At 42.9% G+C, this 16,591-nt stretch overlaps 2 protein-coding genes across 2 annotated transcripts in view; one reads left to right on the forward strand and one right to left on the reverse strand.

Moving 5' to 3' along the window:
- The window catches only part of LOC306925537 (sperm-associated antigen 1-like), a 73,971-nt gene that overhangs the window by 13,438 nt on the left and 43,942 nt on the right, over nt 1-16,591 (forward strand). The window contains exons 14-18 of the mRNA XM_079504419.1: nt 2,410-2,551; nt 3,645-3,771; nt 4,431-4,589; nt 7,735-8,064; nt 8,517-10,984. Coding sequence (XP_079360545.1) covers nt 2,410-2,551; nt 3,645-3,771; nt 4,431-4,589; nt 7,735-8,064; nt 8,517-8,645 — 887 coding nt within the window. The 3' untranslated portion in view covers nt 8,646-10,984. The remainder of the gene's footprint in view (nt 1-2,409; nt 2,552-3,644; nt 3,772-4,430; nt 4,590-7,734; nt 8,065-8,516; nt 10,985-16,591) is intronic.
- Nucleotides 10,321-16,591, reverse strand: part of rnf19a (ring finger protein 19A, RBR E3 ubiquitin protein ligase) — a 35,786-nt gene continuing 29,515 nt past the window's right edge. The window contains exons 7-10 of the mRNA XM_079504418.1: nt 15,955-16,116; nt 15,267-15,480; nt 14,297-14,440; nt 10,321-14,148 (exon numbers count right to left, since the gene is read on the reverse strand). Of these exons, the coding sequence (XP_079360544.1) occupies nt 13,359-14,148; nt 14,297-14,440; nt 15,267-15,480; nt 15,955-16,116 (1,310 nt within the window). The 3' untranslated portion in view covers nt 10,321-13,358. The remainder of the gene's footprint in view (nt 14,149-14,296; nt 14,441-15,266; nt 15,481-15,954; nt 16,117-16,591) is intronic.

The raw sequence follows: 16,591 nt of genomic DNA on the forward strand, positions 1-16,591 counted from the left end.
GGTTATTGTTTTTAAATGTTGACAGTGAAATGCTGTGCTGGGACGGATGTCACAGTATGGGCATCACAGCATGTAAAAATTAAAGGGGTCCTTCTGGGGTCATTTTAACCTTGTTTTTTTTAATCAATTAGTAAATTAAAAATGACATATTTCTTTATTAGTACTCTCATCTAAAGAAATAAAATAAACTGGGCCATGGCTCAGTGGTCCAGGCACCTTGGCTGGCAATCCAGTCTGGCAGTGTGCCGCGGGTTCGACTCCCGATCCCGACGGCCTTTACTGCATGTCTTCCCCCCCCCATCTCTCTCCCCATCCCTCCATAAAAAAATAAAATAAAGGCGAAAGCCACAAAAAAAAACATTTAAAAATAAATAAAATAAATAAAATAAAGGCGCAATGGTAGAGTACCTGTCCACCACCGCAGCGTGAATGGCTTGGCCGAGCAACTAAAGCTGCGGTAAGCACTGGTAGGAATGAATTGGCATAACAACTAAATTGGGGAGAAAACGGGTGAAATGATTGAAGACAGTGGCCTTGTGGTTAGAGTGTCCGCCCTGAAACTGGGAGGTCGGGGTTCGATCCCCGGCCGGGTCATACCAAAGACTGTAAAATGGGACCCAATGCCTCCCTGCTTGGCACTCAGAATCAATGGGTTGGATTGGGGGTCAAATCAACGAATGATTCCCGAGCGCGGCGCACGCTGCGGCTCACCGTTCCAAGAGATGGGTCAAATGCGGAGAACAAATTTCACTGCGGTAACGTCTGTGACTAATCGTACGACTTTGACTTTGACTTTACTTTAAATTTAGAAAAGAAAAAAGTAATTTACAACTTACAATTATGTTTCACCTCTGTTTTCTGGACTGGTTGGGACAGTGTGCCTTCTGAGTAAAGGGGGAAAAACTAAAACTAGAGATGGATGGCATCCCACACACTGGCTCCCCGTTTCAGCCAGGATCTTGACTACAAGGTCCTGCTAACCACATCGATGTCGATCGATGTTGATCGATATCGATGTCGATCGATGTCGATAGATGTCGATGTCGATCGATGTCGATCGATGTCGGTCAATGTCGATGTCAGTCGATGTCGATCGATGATGTCGATCGATGATGTCGATCGATGATGTCGATCGATGATGACATTGATGTCGATCGATGTCGATCAATGGCGATCGATGTCGGTCGATGTCAGTCGATGTCGATCGATGTCGATAGATGTCGATGTCGATCGATGTCGGTCGATGTCAGTCGATGACGATCGATGATGTCGGTCGATGATGTCGGTCGAAATGCGGAAATCACCCGTCGCTCCCGACATGCGTTGGTCCGACACGTCGGAACTAAAGCCTGTAATTACAACACATGCATTATAATAGCACTATAATAGGATAATAACAGTCACCAGAAGCAAGTGCGTGTGTTTTCAATGAGTCTATGGTTCAAATGTGTCATGCTTAGTGTGAAATGTACGCATTACTTCCTGCACCCATATTGAATCAAGTCGTATTAAACCTTTTTACTAGCATGCACAACATGTCATTCTCAGGCGGAGCTAAACGCCACGTTAACCAAAGGGCGTATTATAAGTACCTTTGGTACAAAGTTCAACAAAGCTTTCTTTCACATTGTTCTTATCATGGAGGCTGAAATGACCTTCAGGCTTCATAGGCTCTAATGCTGAGCAATTATACTGTACACTGACTACACGCACGCACGCACACACACACACACACAGTCACACACACACACACACACACACACACACACACACACACACACACACACACACACACACACACACACACACACACACACACACACACACACACACACACGCTTACATCATCTCTCTCTATCTCTCTCTAGCTACTGTACAGTGTCTCTCGTCCCTTTATATGAGATGGAAATGAGGTACCTGCTGTAGGCTGATGTTAAGAATAAAGCACCTCTCCATCTCCATGGTTTCCTGACAAAGCAGTTTCCCTCCAACCTGCTGTAAAGGCCACACTGCAGCTGTTATTTTTAAACTCTGGCTAATGGAACAAGGGAGCTGCAGGCAGTATTTTCTCCCCCTCTCCCAGGACAGGGCAAATTGATTAGCCTTCACTCTTCACAGTGAAGGATCGCTGACTTGACTGTCACACCGCAAGTCGAGCTAACCTTGCATTAAATTGCACAGTTTAAACTCTCCTACTTTATAAAGGGAGAGAATCAGGAACCTTGGCTTGTGCGATGGGTTTTTATAGGGAAACCGTGGTAGTATCGATTCAGCTGTGAGTTAATCTCACAATCGTATTTATGGCCTCATGGCTCGGCAAGGCTACTTACTATGACAACATTATACGAATGCTTTCAAGTAAATACTCTTTTGTTCTGCTTTTCTTTCTTTACATTTTCTGTCTTGCAGCGAAGAGAGCAGAAGTTCGTTTCACATCTTTTAAAAAGGAAGGAAATGACTTTGTGAAGAAAGGCCAATACCAGGAAGCCCTGGGGAAGTACAGTGAATGCCTTACCATAAAACCTGAAGAATGTGCTGTCTACACCAACAGGTCAGTTTCACACCAGTCCCTAAACAGTAAACTGTTTTGTTTTGTATATGCTATAATATAAGAATATAAGAGTAAACAAAAACAAAATCATGCGTATTCAAGACATTGAGACATTTGGCACTGATCGATCCAACGGTTTGTGAGATTAGCTTCGGACACACAGACAGACAGGCAGACATACAGACCCCTGCAGAGCCATGCCGTAAAAATGCTAATCCATTCATTGGTTTGAATGAACTGACACAGAATGATCTAATGCACTCGGCCATGATGAGTCTCCAATACTGCAGCGACTCTAGCTGCCTTGTCATTCCACCCATGACGTCAGCCAGTCAGCCGACCGAGCCACATTAGTGAATATTGTTTGGCAAGGTGGAACAAAATGGCCGAGGGAAGGGAAGCAGCTGCCAGCTTCACCCATAATGCTATGTTTCCTTCCTTTTGTTAGGAGTCTAATTATAACCTGCATCATGCCTTACACATAAAGATACAGACAGGTCTGTCTCATACAGCTTCTCTCTCTCTCTCTCTCTCTCTCTCTCGCTCTCTCTCTCTCTCTCTCGCTCTCTCTCTCTCTCTCTCTCTCTCTCGCTCTCTCTCTCTCTCTCTCTCTCTCTCTCTCTCTCTCTTGTCCAGTCATGCCTTCCACTCTTTCCTCTCCCTTTCTCTGTCTCACAATAGTAGGTAGATTTTCGACCATGCTGCAGAGGAAACAAAACACTCACATGCTGACAGGAATAATTTGCTCCCTTTGTGTGCACTGTGTGTGTGCGTGTGTGTGTGTGTGTGTGTGTGTGTGTGTGTGTGTGTGTGTGTGTGTGTGTGTGTGTGTGTGTGTGTGTGTGCATGTGTGCGTGTGCATGTGTGCATCTATGTGTGTGTGTGTTGTACTAACCTAGTAACACGGCCACCAGGAATGTATACACCGTAAAATGATGGGTATAAGTTAACCTAATGATGGGTTACATTTGTACAGTAAAATTATCAGTGATGATTTCATTGTGTATGTAGCTATGGCGGCACCGTTATGTCTCAATGAAGCAAAGGTTGTCAAATACTATTGTTGTGAAGATGAATGTGGTCGTTTGCACAGGGCCCTGTGCTACGTGAAGCTGGAGAGGTTCGCTGAAGCTAAACAGGACTGTGACGCAGCACTCAAACTGGAGCCAACAAATAAAAAGGCCTTCTACAGACGAGCCATGGCCTATAAAGGGCTCCAGGTGAGGCAGAGGGGACAGAACTGGACTGGTGGTGTACCTGTATGGATGGGTGTGTGATGAGTGTTTGTGTTCAATCTCAATGTGAGTTGTTTGCCAGACCGGACATTTAATTATGTGTATTCAACATGCACAGAGGCCATGTCTCATTTACAAGGAAGCCTTTTTTATTCTGCAGAATAAGATAAGATTTTAAGGAAGTTAAAATTAAATAAACCATTAAAATAACGGGATGTGAAAGAGTCGCCAGCCTTCTGAGATATTCGACACAGCCAAAAAAACACTTGAGTTCCTTGGCTGTGTAGTAGAATATACTTTTACTAAAATGAAAATGCCTAACAAGGATGTATGTATCCTATGCGTCCTATAGACCATACCTACCATACCATACCTACCATACCATACCTACCATACCTACCATACCTACCATACCTACCATACCATACCTACCATACCAGGCCTCAGGCCTGAGGCCTACCATTGCGTGGCACATCTATGCAAGGAATGTCTATGTTCACACAGGCTTCTGTGTGCAGCCTAGAGGGCATCTGAGCATGTGCAGCACTACAAGTCTTACACCATATGCGTTTGGGAAACCCAGCCTTTACCAGTATTAAATATTTACGATAAACATACTTGAACGTGTCTCCCCGTACAATTAGGACTACTTGGCGTGCAACTCTGACCTACAGGAGGTGCTACGGCAGGACCCCAACGTCCAGGAGGCTGCGAAGGAGCTAGAGGAGGTCACTCTGTTACTCAGACAGAGCGTGAACCCACGGCCCACGGCCAAACCCAGGAGGAGCGTACCCATCACTGAGGTACAACACTGTGTTCTAATCTTTAAGCCCGAGTTACAGTATGTGTAGTTGCATGTGAGTGTCCTGCATAGGATGCAACATTGAGGAACCGTAATCGCTTCCACCACATTTGGAACCATTTCCGGAACTGCTTCTATCACACTGTCAGAGCTGGTATGAACTGCTTCTATCACACTGTCAGAGCTGGTATGTGGACTGCTTCTATCACACTGTCAGAGCTGGTATGTGGACTGCTTCTATCGCACTGTCAGAGCTGGTATGAACTGCTTCTATCACACTGTCAGAGCTGGTATGTGAACTGCTTCTATCACACTGTCAGAGCTGGTATGTGAACTGCTTCTATCACACTGTCAGAGCTGGTATGAACTGCTTCTATCACACTGTCAGAGCTGGTATGAACTGCTTCTATCACACTGTCAGAGCTGGTATGAACTGCTTCTATCACACTGTCAGAGCTGGTATGAACTGCTTCTATCACACTGTCAGAGCTGGTATGTGGACATGTGGAACTGCTTCTATCACACTGTCAGAGCTGGTATGTGGACATGTGGAACTGCTTCTATCACACTGTCAGAGCTGGTATGTGAACTGCTTCTATCACACTGTCAGAGCTGGTATGTGGGTTCTATCACACTGTCAGAGCTGGTATGTGGGTTCTATCACACTGTCAGAGCTGGTATGTGGACTTCTATCACACTGTCAGAGCTGGTATGGAACTGCTTCTATCACACTGTCAGAGCTGGTATGAACTGCTTCTATCACACTGTCAGAGCTGGTATGGAACTGCTTCTATCACACTGTCAGAGCTGGTATGAACTGCTTCTATCACACTGTCAGAGCTGCTGCTTCTATCACACTGTCAGAGCTGGTATGAACTGCTTCTATCACACTGTCAGAGCTGGTATGAACTGCTTCTATCACACTGTCAGAGCTGGTATGTGAACTGCTTCTATCACACTGTCAGAGCTGGTATGTGGACTGCTTCTATCACACTGTCAGAGCTGGTATGTGGAACTGCTTCTATCACACTGTCAGAGCTGGTATGTGGACTTCAAGTCTGCTAAACAATTACAATACCGGTGGTTCTCAAACGTTTTAATTTCAAGGACCACCATAACTGTGAGTAGTTTAATTTGTGCACTCTCAGAGTTACAGACTTCTAAGGGTCCATTTGGAACCCCCTATACTAGCCTATAGGAATCGTTAAGGAACCAGAAGCGTTAAAACCCTAAAGGATCCCAACCCTAGTCCTGCACCTGTAATGGATTGCCACTTGATTTGAATTAGAGATGTCCCGACTCCCGATACTGTATCGGTATCGGAAAAGTATCGGATGTTGCAAGGAGTTGCATGGCGAATTATTGGTGCGGTTTGGGTTTTACAATAAAGAAGGTAAATAGAAAAAGAAACTACGATACAGGTAAACAATGAACCTACATGTATCATCTGTGTAAACATGCTATCTAAATAACATTTCATACATTGAAACAAAAAAATAATCAACTATAGACGAATCCGTGGAGCGCTGCCCTCAGCTCAGTGTCCTGGTGCAATCATAACTGTGGTGTCAATCGACTCGAATTATCGCCGCTTGACACCACAATTATGGTTACCACTCAGTCTATAGGAAACAACATGCTATCTAAATAACATTCTGTACATTGACACTACCAGGTAAACAATGAACCTAGCATCTGTCTAAATAAATTTGGTGTGAAAATCCGTGGAAATTTTATATAATGACTATTAGAATATATTATTTTTCACAGGTTGACAAACTAGACATTGCTAGTTTATTTATACTGTGTGAATAGACATTCTACATTTGTTTACCTTACCTACAAACAAAACATTCTGTGGTCTATAAAGAGGAGAGCACAATTAGACAATTGGAAACACGTGCCGATCAATTAGCATTAGTAACCTCGGTTCCAGCCTTACTCATCTGTGAAGAGAAAAGCCTGGTCACAACCTAAGGCAGAGACGGTATCGTCAGAAGTGTCGGGCTGGAACATCCGTCAGATGTATTTCCCCCGGATACGATATTTTTCCGACGAATCACAACACTTTCATTCACGGAGAATGTAAACTGATTTGTAAAGCGTCAACGTCATTTCCTTGAGCTGTACTTCCACCAAAAAACGATACCCTCTGCACTACAGCGTAGGTCTGCACTACAGAGTAGGTCTGCACTACAGCGTAGCTCTGCATTACAGAGTAGGTCTGCACCACAGAGTAGGTCTGCACTACAGAGTAGGTCTGCACTACAGAGTAGGTCTGCACCACAGAGTAGGTCTGCACCACAGAGTAGGTCTGCACCACAGAGTAGGTCTGCACCACAGAGTAGGTCTGCACTACAGAGTAGGTCTGCACTACAGAGTAGCTCTGCACTACAGCGTAGGTCTGCACTACAGCGTAGCTCTGCACTACAGAGTAGGTCTGCTCTACAGCATAGCTCTGCACTACAGAGTAGGTCTGCACTACAGAGTAGGTCTGCTCTACAGCGTAGGTCTGCACTACAGAGTAGGTCTGCTCTACAGCGTAGGTCTGCACTACAGAGTAGGTCTGCACTACAGCGTAGGTCTGCACTACAGCGTAGGTCTTGCCCAGCGTGGCTCCCATGAGCCTGCTCCCTTCTCTACCCACAGCTTGATTGAAGTGAGAGTTCACAGAAATACTAATAAGCACATTACATTTGGGGAAAGTAAAGAATTGGCTTTCTCACCCTGCATAATGTGCATATACTGTATGCCAATGGTCCATGACTATGCAATTTGAGATGTATTAGTCAACCCACTGAGGAGAAAAATGGATGAGGGCATTTCCAGTTTTCCACCCACACTAGTCTTAATTGAGAGTTGACAAAATTGCTCATACTGTAAACAGCTTCATTTTGGGAAAAGTACCAATGGAAAAGTACCAACGGAAATATACCAATGGTCAATGATTTGAAGTTCAGATTGATTGGTCAACCCACTGAGGAGAAAAACGGATCAGGACATTCTCATCTTATAGTAGGATAGTATGATACAAGTATGATTTTCTGAATAGTAGGATAATAACTCAGCTCAACTCAACAAAATAAACAGACTTTCTCTTGTAAATCGACCTCAAGAGGCTCACCGCTGTTAATGTTCTCCCTCAGGTTGAAGGTGACGAGGAAACGTTGCCAGTGTCGGGCGGATCAGAGAACCACTGTGGAGGAGGAGAAGAGGTCGCCATCAACCTCCACCCGACTAACGCCTATGAGTTCGGACAGTCTTTGAACGCAGCCCGCTGCAGTGGCAACGTGGCAGCCTGCGCAGAGCTGCTGACCTCTGTCACTCCGGAGACGCTGCCCCAGTACCTAAGCACCCAGCTGGACGGCCACACCATCGCTTTCATTATGCAGGCTCTGGACTCACACCTCGTTGAGAAAGACCCCAACCTTGTCTACCGGCACCTCAACCACCTGCACACCGCTGACAGGTTCTCGGTAAGATGATCCTTATAAATACGTCACCTAAACTCCTAAAAGTACAAAAGTGTCACTATAAGATAGACATACGGTACACACAAACCCTGTTTTACATGGGAAGAAAGGGAATTCTGCCGCGCCTCAACCAATCGAAGGCAGGTACGATGCATCACAGAACAGGGACAATAAGCCTCTTTTTACGTTTCAATGCTACTGCATCCAAATGTCTGAGCTGCTCCATGTGTTATCTAAGTTTGATCCTGTTCTAGATTGATTGTTTACTTGGTATTTTACAGTACAAGCCTAGCTGTTTTGCCAGTACTTGACAAGTCATACACATTTGTCATTCTTCTACACCTCTGCAATCGTACAAGTTACAACACATCTTAGTAGCTCATTAAACAGAGATGTACGCGTTGAAGTTTGCAGAGGTTTGAATTCCTTCTCTCTCTTACCCATCTTTACTCCAGGTTGTACTAATGCTGCTAGAGAAGGGAGAGCGTCGACACATGACTCAGCTATTTGAGCACCTGTCTGCTGTGGACAGCACAGAGTTCACAAAGAACGATGTTCAGAACCTGGCCAACAAATACATATGAATGTGCTGTGCTCTCCCCTGCTCCCTCCTGCATGAGCTACAACAACAATACCAAGGATCTATGCAAAATGGCACAAGTACTTAGTCATGACAACAACAAAGAAGACTGAAGAACTTGAAACATGAATCCCATTCACTTTACTACTGGCTCTCTCTACTGTATATTATCTGGTTTACTGTAGGTCTCTGTAACATTAGAAGGAATATATTTTTTCTCTCCAAAGCATTTTTGCTATTCAGACATACTTTTATACCACCACTAGCAATTCTATGAAATGTGACAGCAGGATTACTGTTGGGCTCATTTTCAATATATTGATGCATGGGAGTTGGGTACGAGTTGTGTAATGTTCAACTGCATAGGGGGTTTCCTTTCAGGTCAACTCTGTTTGCTCAGGTGAGGTTCATGTTCTCAGAATTTAAACAAATTCCTCTTTGTGAACTCTGTTAAAGTTTTCATATCAGTCAAATGATAAGGACTGCTGCTAAAGCTGATCAGCTGGTCTAAGGTCAGAAGAAATCAAGCATGCTAAGCATTCATATATACATACATACATACATACATACATAAATGTAATTTGCTACTGAGCCTATAGATAATCTTTGCTAATGGAGAAATATAGACTATAATGTTACAATGACAGTCATATTGTCTATTTGTCTTTGACAAAGTTATATTTTTTATGAAGAAAAAAACAGACTGGTCCTATTTTAAAAATGCATGGCTGGCAAATTATTACTGTTCTATGCAGAATGATCTCCAAAGCCAAAAATCCAAAGCAGTTTAACACTGGCAAAGTATTCTGGGTTTACAGCAGTATATCAGCCCGATGTGACAAAGATTATATGGTTTTGCAACATTCCATGGCATGGCAAATCAAGTCTAAATAAAGTCTAGCAAGCATTGTAAAGGTGTCTTTGCCAATTGGGAATGACTTTTAAGTTATGAAAATGTGTGGGACTGCTATTTGATTAGCAAATATGGGCCATCCAGTCAAGCACAAACACTGGTCCAAGATTCTTCTTCACAACAGTTTAAAGCATTCCTGCAAGCAGCCAGTCACACATTCGAGAGTAGCAGTGTCTGTATGAGATGTGTGCCTTTGTAAAGTGGTCCAGTGGTTTGTGTTGATTGTACACGATCCTCAAATTTATATTATTTATTTATGACCTTTTACACTCAAATGCTACATAGCGGAGACTGATGCGAACCCATATTGCATTTGAATCTGTTTTCCATACAAAACAGGTGGTCAAATTAAGATATTAAAACAATATAACATAAATATGGTTTTCACAAAGCTGCAAATCTATATTATTTTACTGTTCATTAATAAATATCCAAACCCTGCAGTTAGGATTTCTCTAAATCGATTTTCTTTTTAATATAATGAAATGTCAATGAATGTATCACATTTTACATTCAGGTTGGACAGTGGGGATCAGAGGCTACCTGATGCAATAACTGCATGTGTTTTTAATACTATATTTCAGTAGCGATGTAAATGTGTTTCCGAGTCCAAATGAAAATGGTTATTTATCAATTAAGTGGGAAAATACTTTATACACTATATGAAAAGAATTGTGAATATGTTATGGAAATGACTGTTGAATAAAAACTGAACATAATAGAAAGGACCCGTGTTTTCTAATTAAACCTGAGACGAAAAGCACACCACAGATTGGGTTTTTTATTTTTCAGATATGCATTTACACGCATATTATATTGTAAAGCAAATTAGCAAACAAATATACAAATACCATATGCCATTCTTGACAAATTACAAATTATATCTGGCACTAGTGTTCAAATTAGAGTAAAGAAACAGAAAAAACAGAACATAGCAGTAGGAACCAAATAATTGTTTATATGTGGAAGAATGCAGCATGTAGCTTCATCCTCCAAACCGAACTGGATGATCGATCAGAAAACAGACCTGGATCCAAAATACCATTCAAAATGCTTTAACAGTTTTAATTAACATCCTCGTCTTCAAATTGCTGAAACTAGTCATTAGATTCCAAGTAAATGGTCTCTTAAATTAAACACACTAACCATCGAGTCCCTAAAGCCCTAACCACACCAAAGGGTCACCATGCAACTCCTTGGGTCCAAACGGTTGCAAGGAGTTAACGCTAAAACAGTCTTGACCCTTTGGTGTGGTTTGGGCCTAATAGACTCAAACGAGAACTCAATAGTAATGCTCCGTCATATGATGGTGTTGCACGCCGAAAAGCCAATCTACAGGCTCACAAAGTGTTGGATCCTCAACGAGTTGTGAGCTTGTAGCTCTGCTATTTTCTGGACGCGACAATGCCGTATGACAGAGTATAAATCGAGTTTACGGGGGCATTCCACTCATTTTCAACATTTTACTATGTCATTAATGTACCTTAGAGCTGTTGTGTGGAAATAATAAAAACGTTCCCCCATTCTGTGTTTCCTAGAACTAGAGGTCTGAAAAGAATCATTAACATGGTGAAACACATCTTGATGACATCATCAAGATGTGTTTCACCATGTTAATGATTTTTTCATAATTACAGTTATAGGAAAAACAATATGGGGGGGACTTTATGATTTCCATGAACAGCTCTAAGGTACATTAATGACATAGTAAAATGTTGAAAATGGGTGGTTTTCCCCTTTAAGTATCAATAGGATTTGACTCCAGGTCTGGTCAGCAGCACCAATTGGCAACACAAACGGGAATCACAGGACAAATCAACAGAATAGGGAAACCCATAAACAATTGCATGTATCCCCATAAACTTTGTGCATCGCATTATAATGTAATAAAAACTAACGGTTAACAGTGCAGGTGCCTAGGGCCATTCTGTGGCCTCAGTATGCGTAGCATTTTGTAAAGCATGTAAAAAACAGCAGTCTGTGTATCTATGTGTGTATATTTCCTGGGTCTTGTCTTCATTCATCCCTATGGTGTAAAAAGGATGCACCATACCGTCTACAGGTGACAAACAGACATCAAAGGTACTGTATAAGGACTAAGATTTAACAAGAGCCTGAGTGCTGTCTTTGGTAGGCAATTGAAAAGTCTTCATGTATAATGTCTACCACAGTATGTACTTTATATGTATATTGTATAACCTAGTTACTACCATCCCTCTCTACATAGACATTCTGAGATCTGTCCTGTGTTTGTAGTATTAAATATTGAAGACACGGTGGAGACGCGGACAAACAGAAAGAACCAGCTTCTTGAAGGCACCATGAATTAACATAGATAGTAGATATCAAAGTTGTCTTAAACTCAGTGAGGTGAGACCATCAGTCTGAATAATAACGACAAACGCTTTTTTTGTGTTGCTTTTTTTCTTTTTACAGTTTGACAGAACTGACCAAACCATTGGCTAATAATAGTATAATTACTTCCAGAATGATCGCCACAAGGGCCTTCCAGAGACCTTCTGTAGCACTGAATAGTGGACAGCAGTCAAACTGCTCCAATAATCCCTCTTACTTCAACATCCACAGAACAAAACCTGACTGTTGTTTCCAAATGCATTTTAGCACTGATGTGGAAATCACTTTACTGTCACTCTGTTAGGAAGTTGCAGCAATGCAAAACTCTTAAGTCAAATGATAAAATAAAAGTAGACTTGGGGCCAATTCCCTAAAACTGGACACTAAATGTACCACAGGAATGTGGCCACCTTATAAGAATCTTCGTTCCGGAAATAAAGCAGAGCTCTCAGTACTAAAATGCATTTAGGAGGCCGAGCACACCCAGCTGCATTATTTGTAGACTAGAGTATGTCACATCCACAAAAATAAAATAATAAATACATAAAGAAAACACAGGAGGCCTCTGTTACTCATATCAATTTGAAAAAAAAAAAGAAAGAAAAAGATGATGAATCCTGGTCCCTATTTGAGTAATTCTTTTGGAAAGCCATTACGTTAAGATTGCTGCATGGTGTTTGCATCCGCATTGAAAAGCCCAAATAAAATAGTTAACCGGCACAGTGGTTTAGTTTTTGTTAGAATTACACAGATCAAAACAATGGCAACCAAATCAGTGGGCTGCCCTACAGTCCCAAGTGGCAAATAAGTGTCTGACAAGTTGTACAATTTTTTCAAGTGTACAAATGGACGCATAAGGATGTATATCCTAAACAATAGACTTTCTTTTAAATGTATCTGTCAAAGTGTCCTCTCCCTGAAGTACTGGGAAAGGCTAGATCCTGGACTCCCTTTGGCTGAGGAAAACCAACAAAGAATTGTAGTGGCCATTTCAAAGCAGCAATGAAAACGGCTTAAGATTTTACGTTTGATTTAAATTTATGATTTTGCAATTTAATAATACAATTTGAACACTGCTCTATTCTTACACCCTCCGAGTTAAACTAACACCCAGGATTTCACTGTGTGGCGTGGTGGGAGAGCAGTCTGGCGTTTACTCAGGGGGAAAACACCAGCATTCACAATCTTAACATTTTCTCACAACAATGCTGCACTTTAAACATTTCTCATCCATTCTAACAAACCTCCTAACAGCCAGTGGACATAGAAAGTTTTTTATCCTACCAATATTAGTCAAATGTTTTTCGAAGGAAATAAAGGCCAAATCACCATCTCCCTTTAGAAGGAAGAAAATGCAGTTTAAACTTTTTAAGCTATTGTGGTTAGTTGTGGAGAGAAAAAAAAGAATGTTAACTAAAAAGATGTCATGGGTCTGAAGCACTTAAGGTATTAGATTTCAGTCTGTATACAGGAGTTCTTGGACTGCTGCTGGGGTTGCGGTGGTTGGCTGTTATTGTTTGTCTCTTTTAGCACCTCTCCAGTGTTGATTTGAGAGTCCAGCTCAGCGGGGCACACCAGGTTGACGTTCTCCTCCGTGATGAAACAGAGGGGGGACAGCTCTGCACCATGGCCTAGGGAGGAGGTGGTGGAGGTGGGCGAGTGCGGCGCAACTGCAGACACCTGTCCTTGTGATGAAGTGGAGGAGGGCACAGGGCAGGTCTCCAGTCGGTCGTTTTCCACCTCGGGCAGGGGGCTGACGGTGGCGAAGCGCGTGTGGTAGTCGCCGCCGCTGCCAGAGCCGTGGCTACAGGACGTCTTCATGCTCTCCAGGTCGGAGCAGCTGAATTCGGAAAAGTGGCTGGAGTGGGAGTCGGCCACTGAAGGCAAGCTGCCACTCAGTGACGGGGAGTCGAACTCTGAGGAGTTGGTGCTGCGTTGCTCCAACAGCTGAGCGTCCATGTCCTCCCGGGTCTCGTTGATCTTGGTGCCACCGCCCTTCTTGCGCAACTTGCCTTTGCTCTTCTTGCCCCCAGAGCCGTTGGACGAGGAACAGGAGGGCTCCTTGGTCCACTTGGCTGAGGCTCCTTTGACCTCTGAGGAGGCACAGCCGGCGGAGGGGCAGGTCCAGGCGCAGCGGCCAGCTTGGCCACCGTCATCCACACTGCTGCCACCACTGTGGTGACGCAGCTTGGCGGGTTTCGACTCAATGTCCACCTGCACTTCCATACTGTTCCCATCTCTGCAAAAAGCATGAAGCAAGAGTGAGGGGGGTGTGTGTGTGTGTGTGTATCCATAGTATTCTAACGTGTTCTGTGGGGATGCTTGATAGACCAAACAGAACTACAGAGAAGTAATAAAGGTCACTAGATGTAGTATGTGAGGTTTACCTGTCAAGAGGCATGTAGGCATTGAGAATGGATCCAGCCATTGCTTTGGTGCTAGCGTTGTCACTGATTGTCCCCAGGCTGACGGTGCCAGACTCTCCACTCAAGCTGCAGCGCTCCTTCTGCACATCTGCCTGTACCTCCAGCCTGACAACACAGAGGAGTAACACAAAACACACAGGTGAGAAGAACGCAAGTAAACGGCAGGAATACAGCCAGCTATACAATGACAATTGTGATTCAAACTGCAATGTGAAAAAAATTACAATTATAACATATATCATTATGCCCTTGATCCAAAGCAAAAATTGAGTGATCTACATTAGTATTAGTCATTACAATTACAATAATGATACATTTATTGGCATAATAAATGTAGGCTGTTTCATAAGGATTATGCCTCAAGCACCCAAGCACCGATTAAAATAGTTTATGTGCTATTCTATGTGCCTTCTGATTAGCTTAGAGTGCGGTTATGTTCTTTGCGCTTATTTTAGTTGCTACACATACCTTATACAGGTCTTTGTGGCGTTGCAGGAGTTGGTTATTTCTTCATGAATCATTCACTATGGGTTAACGCAGATATAATGCTGTCGCGTGAGGTGTGGTAGCAAGTTTGTTGTGTTGTCTCAGCATGTTGCAAAGTTTTGCATGTATAATAATTATTATGGCCACCACCCTTGTTATTCTTCTCTCTAAGTTACTAGCTTTTCTACTCACTTTGCCATTCAAAAATGAATTCTACAACTACTAAGAGCACATCTCATTGGTCAGGACAACTTTAATTCAGCGTGTGATTGTTGCAAAAGATAAGTGTGATTCTCTGACGAATAGCTCACAGGCAGATATGCACCAATCCAGTCAAATACATTATTACGTGATTCAATATTTAAATATATGAATATGACTTCAATACATTGTACAGCACTAATACTAGCAATACGTCCAATGTTCCATGAGCTTCCATGTGTACCTGTTCAGGTAGTTGACCATTGCGCTACCCGACAGGCTACCCGTGATGCTGGCCCCAGCCAGGGCCATGGTGGAGGCCGTCTCACTCAGGTTGTCCCTGATGGTTCCCAGGCGGTCCATGTGGCTGCCACTGGCGCTGAGGCTGCCGGTCAGACCACCCACACTGCCCTCACTGATACTGGGGTTGTTCCTGGTGTCGGCCACCGATGTGGTGTCTTAAAGGAAACAATGAGACGTGGCAATCAGGACCAATGTGTCATTGTTCAGAAAGGAAATGGGGAAATGAGATCCCCACTTTAACCCATTTAGTCGTGAGATCAGATTCTAAAAATGTCTTCTACATCCTGACAGTTTTCTGAAAAAGCTATGTTTATGTCAGTCGTTCTTCGATTTTTCAAAAATAGCAGATCTACAAGCTCGTAGCGCGCCACCGAGTGGCGCGCTATGAGCTTGTAGATCTGCTATTTTTCTATAGCTAAAGCACAACATGATGCCAACACCAAAAGGGGTTCCCGCCCAAAGTGGGTTAATCCATAACATAACAAAGACAGAAATTTGTGACCGAAAACAATATATTAGGGTCAAATTTACATTTGTAGGTCAGCAAAAAAAGAAAATAAAAAGGAAAAAAATGGCAAATGGTGTTGTTGCCGACTCAGAAATACACACTGTCATGTTAGAACGCTCACCCGTTGCAGCCACCCCACTGCCCACGTTCATGTCATTCTCGTCATCAAACTCGATGCGGACGCCTTTGCCGTTGCCCGCAGACACGCCACAGCCTCCACTGCGACACAGGGAGATGGGCACAACGCCATACACGTACGCCAACATGATGGGCACTCCAATGCCTGGAGAGTGACAGAGAGAAGACGAACAAGACAAATGCACACACGGGTGTGTATGCATGTACACAGACACACACACATACAAGGACACAGACCAGGGTCAAAATATAGCAAGGCATTGAGGCCACCAGCAGAGGCCACTGCACCACCAAATAGAAAACCACCATCTGTTTGAAATGGCTGATTCTGGGCATATATAACAGCTCAGCTATAAGTTCAATTATGCTTTAAAAAACAAAACTAATAATATAATATAATATAATATAATATAATATAATATAATATAATATAATATAATATAATATAATATAATATAATATAATATAATATAATATAAATCTATTAATGCACCGAAAAATGTCTGTCTGTCAGTCATTCTGTCTGTCTGTCTGTCTGTCCTTCTGTCTGTCTGTAGCCTACACTTCCTTACATTAACCTGACTCCGCCAGATGGGGCAGTAGAGAGTACTCTCTACTAC

The sequence above is a fragment of the Electrona antarctica genome (genome assembly GCF_951216825.1).
Source record: "Electrona antarctica genome assembly, chromosome: 6".
NCBI classification, from domain to species: domain Eukaryota; kingdom Metazoa; phylum Chordata; class Actinopteri; order Myctophiformes; family Myctophidae; genus Electrona; species Electrona antarctica.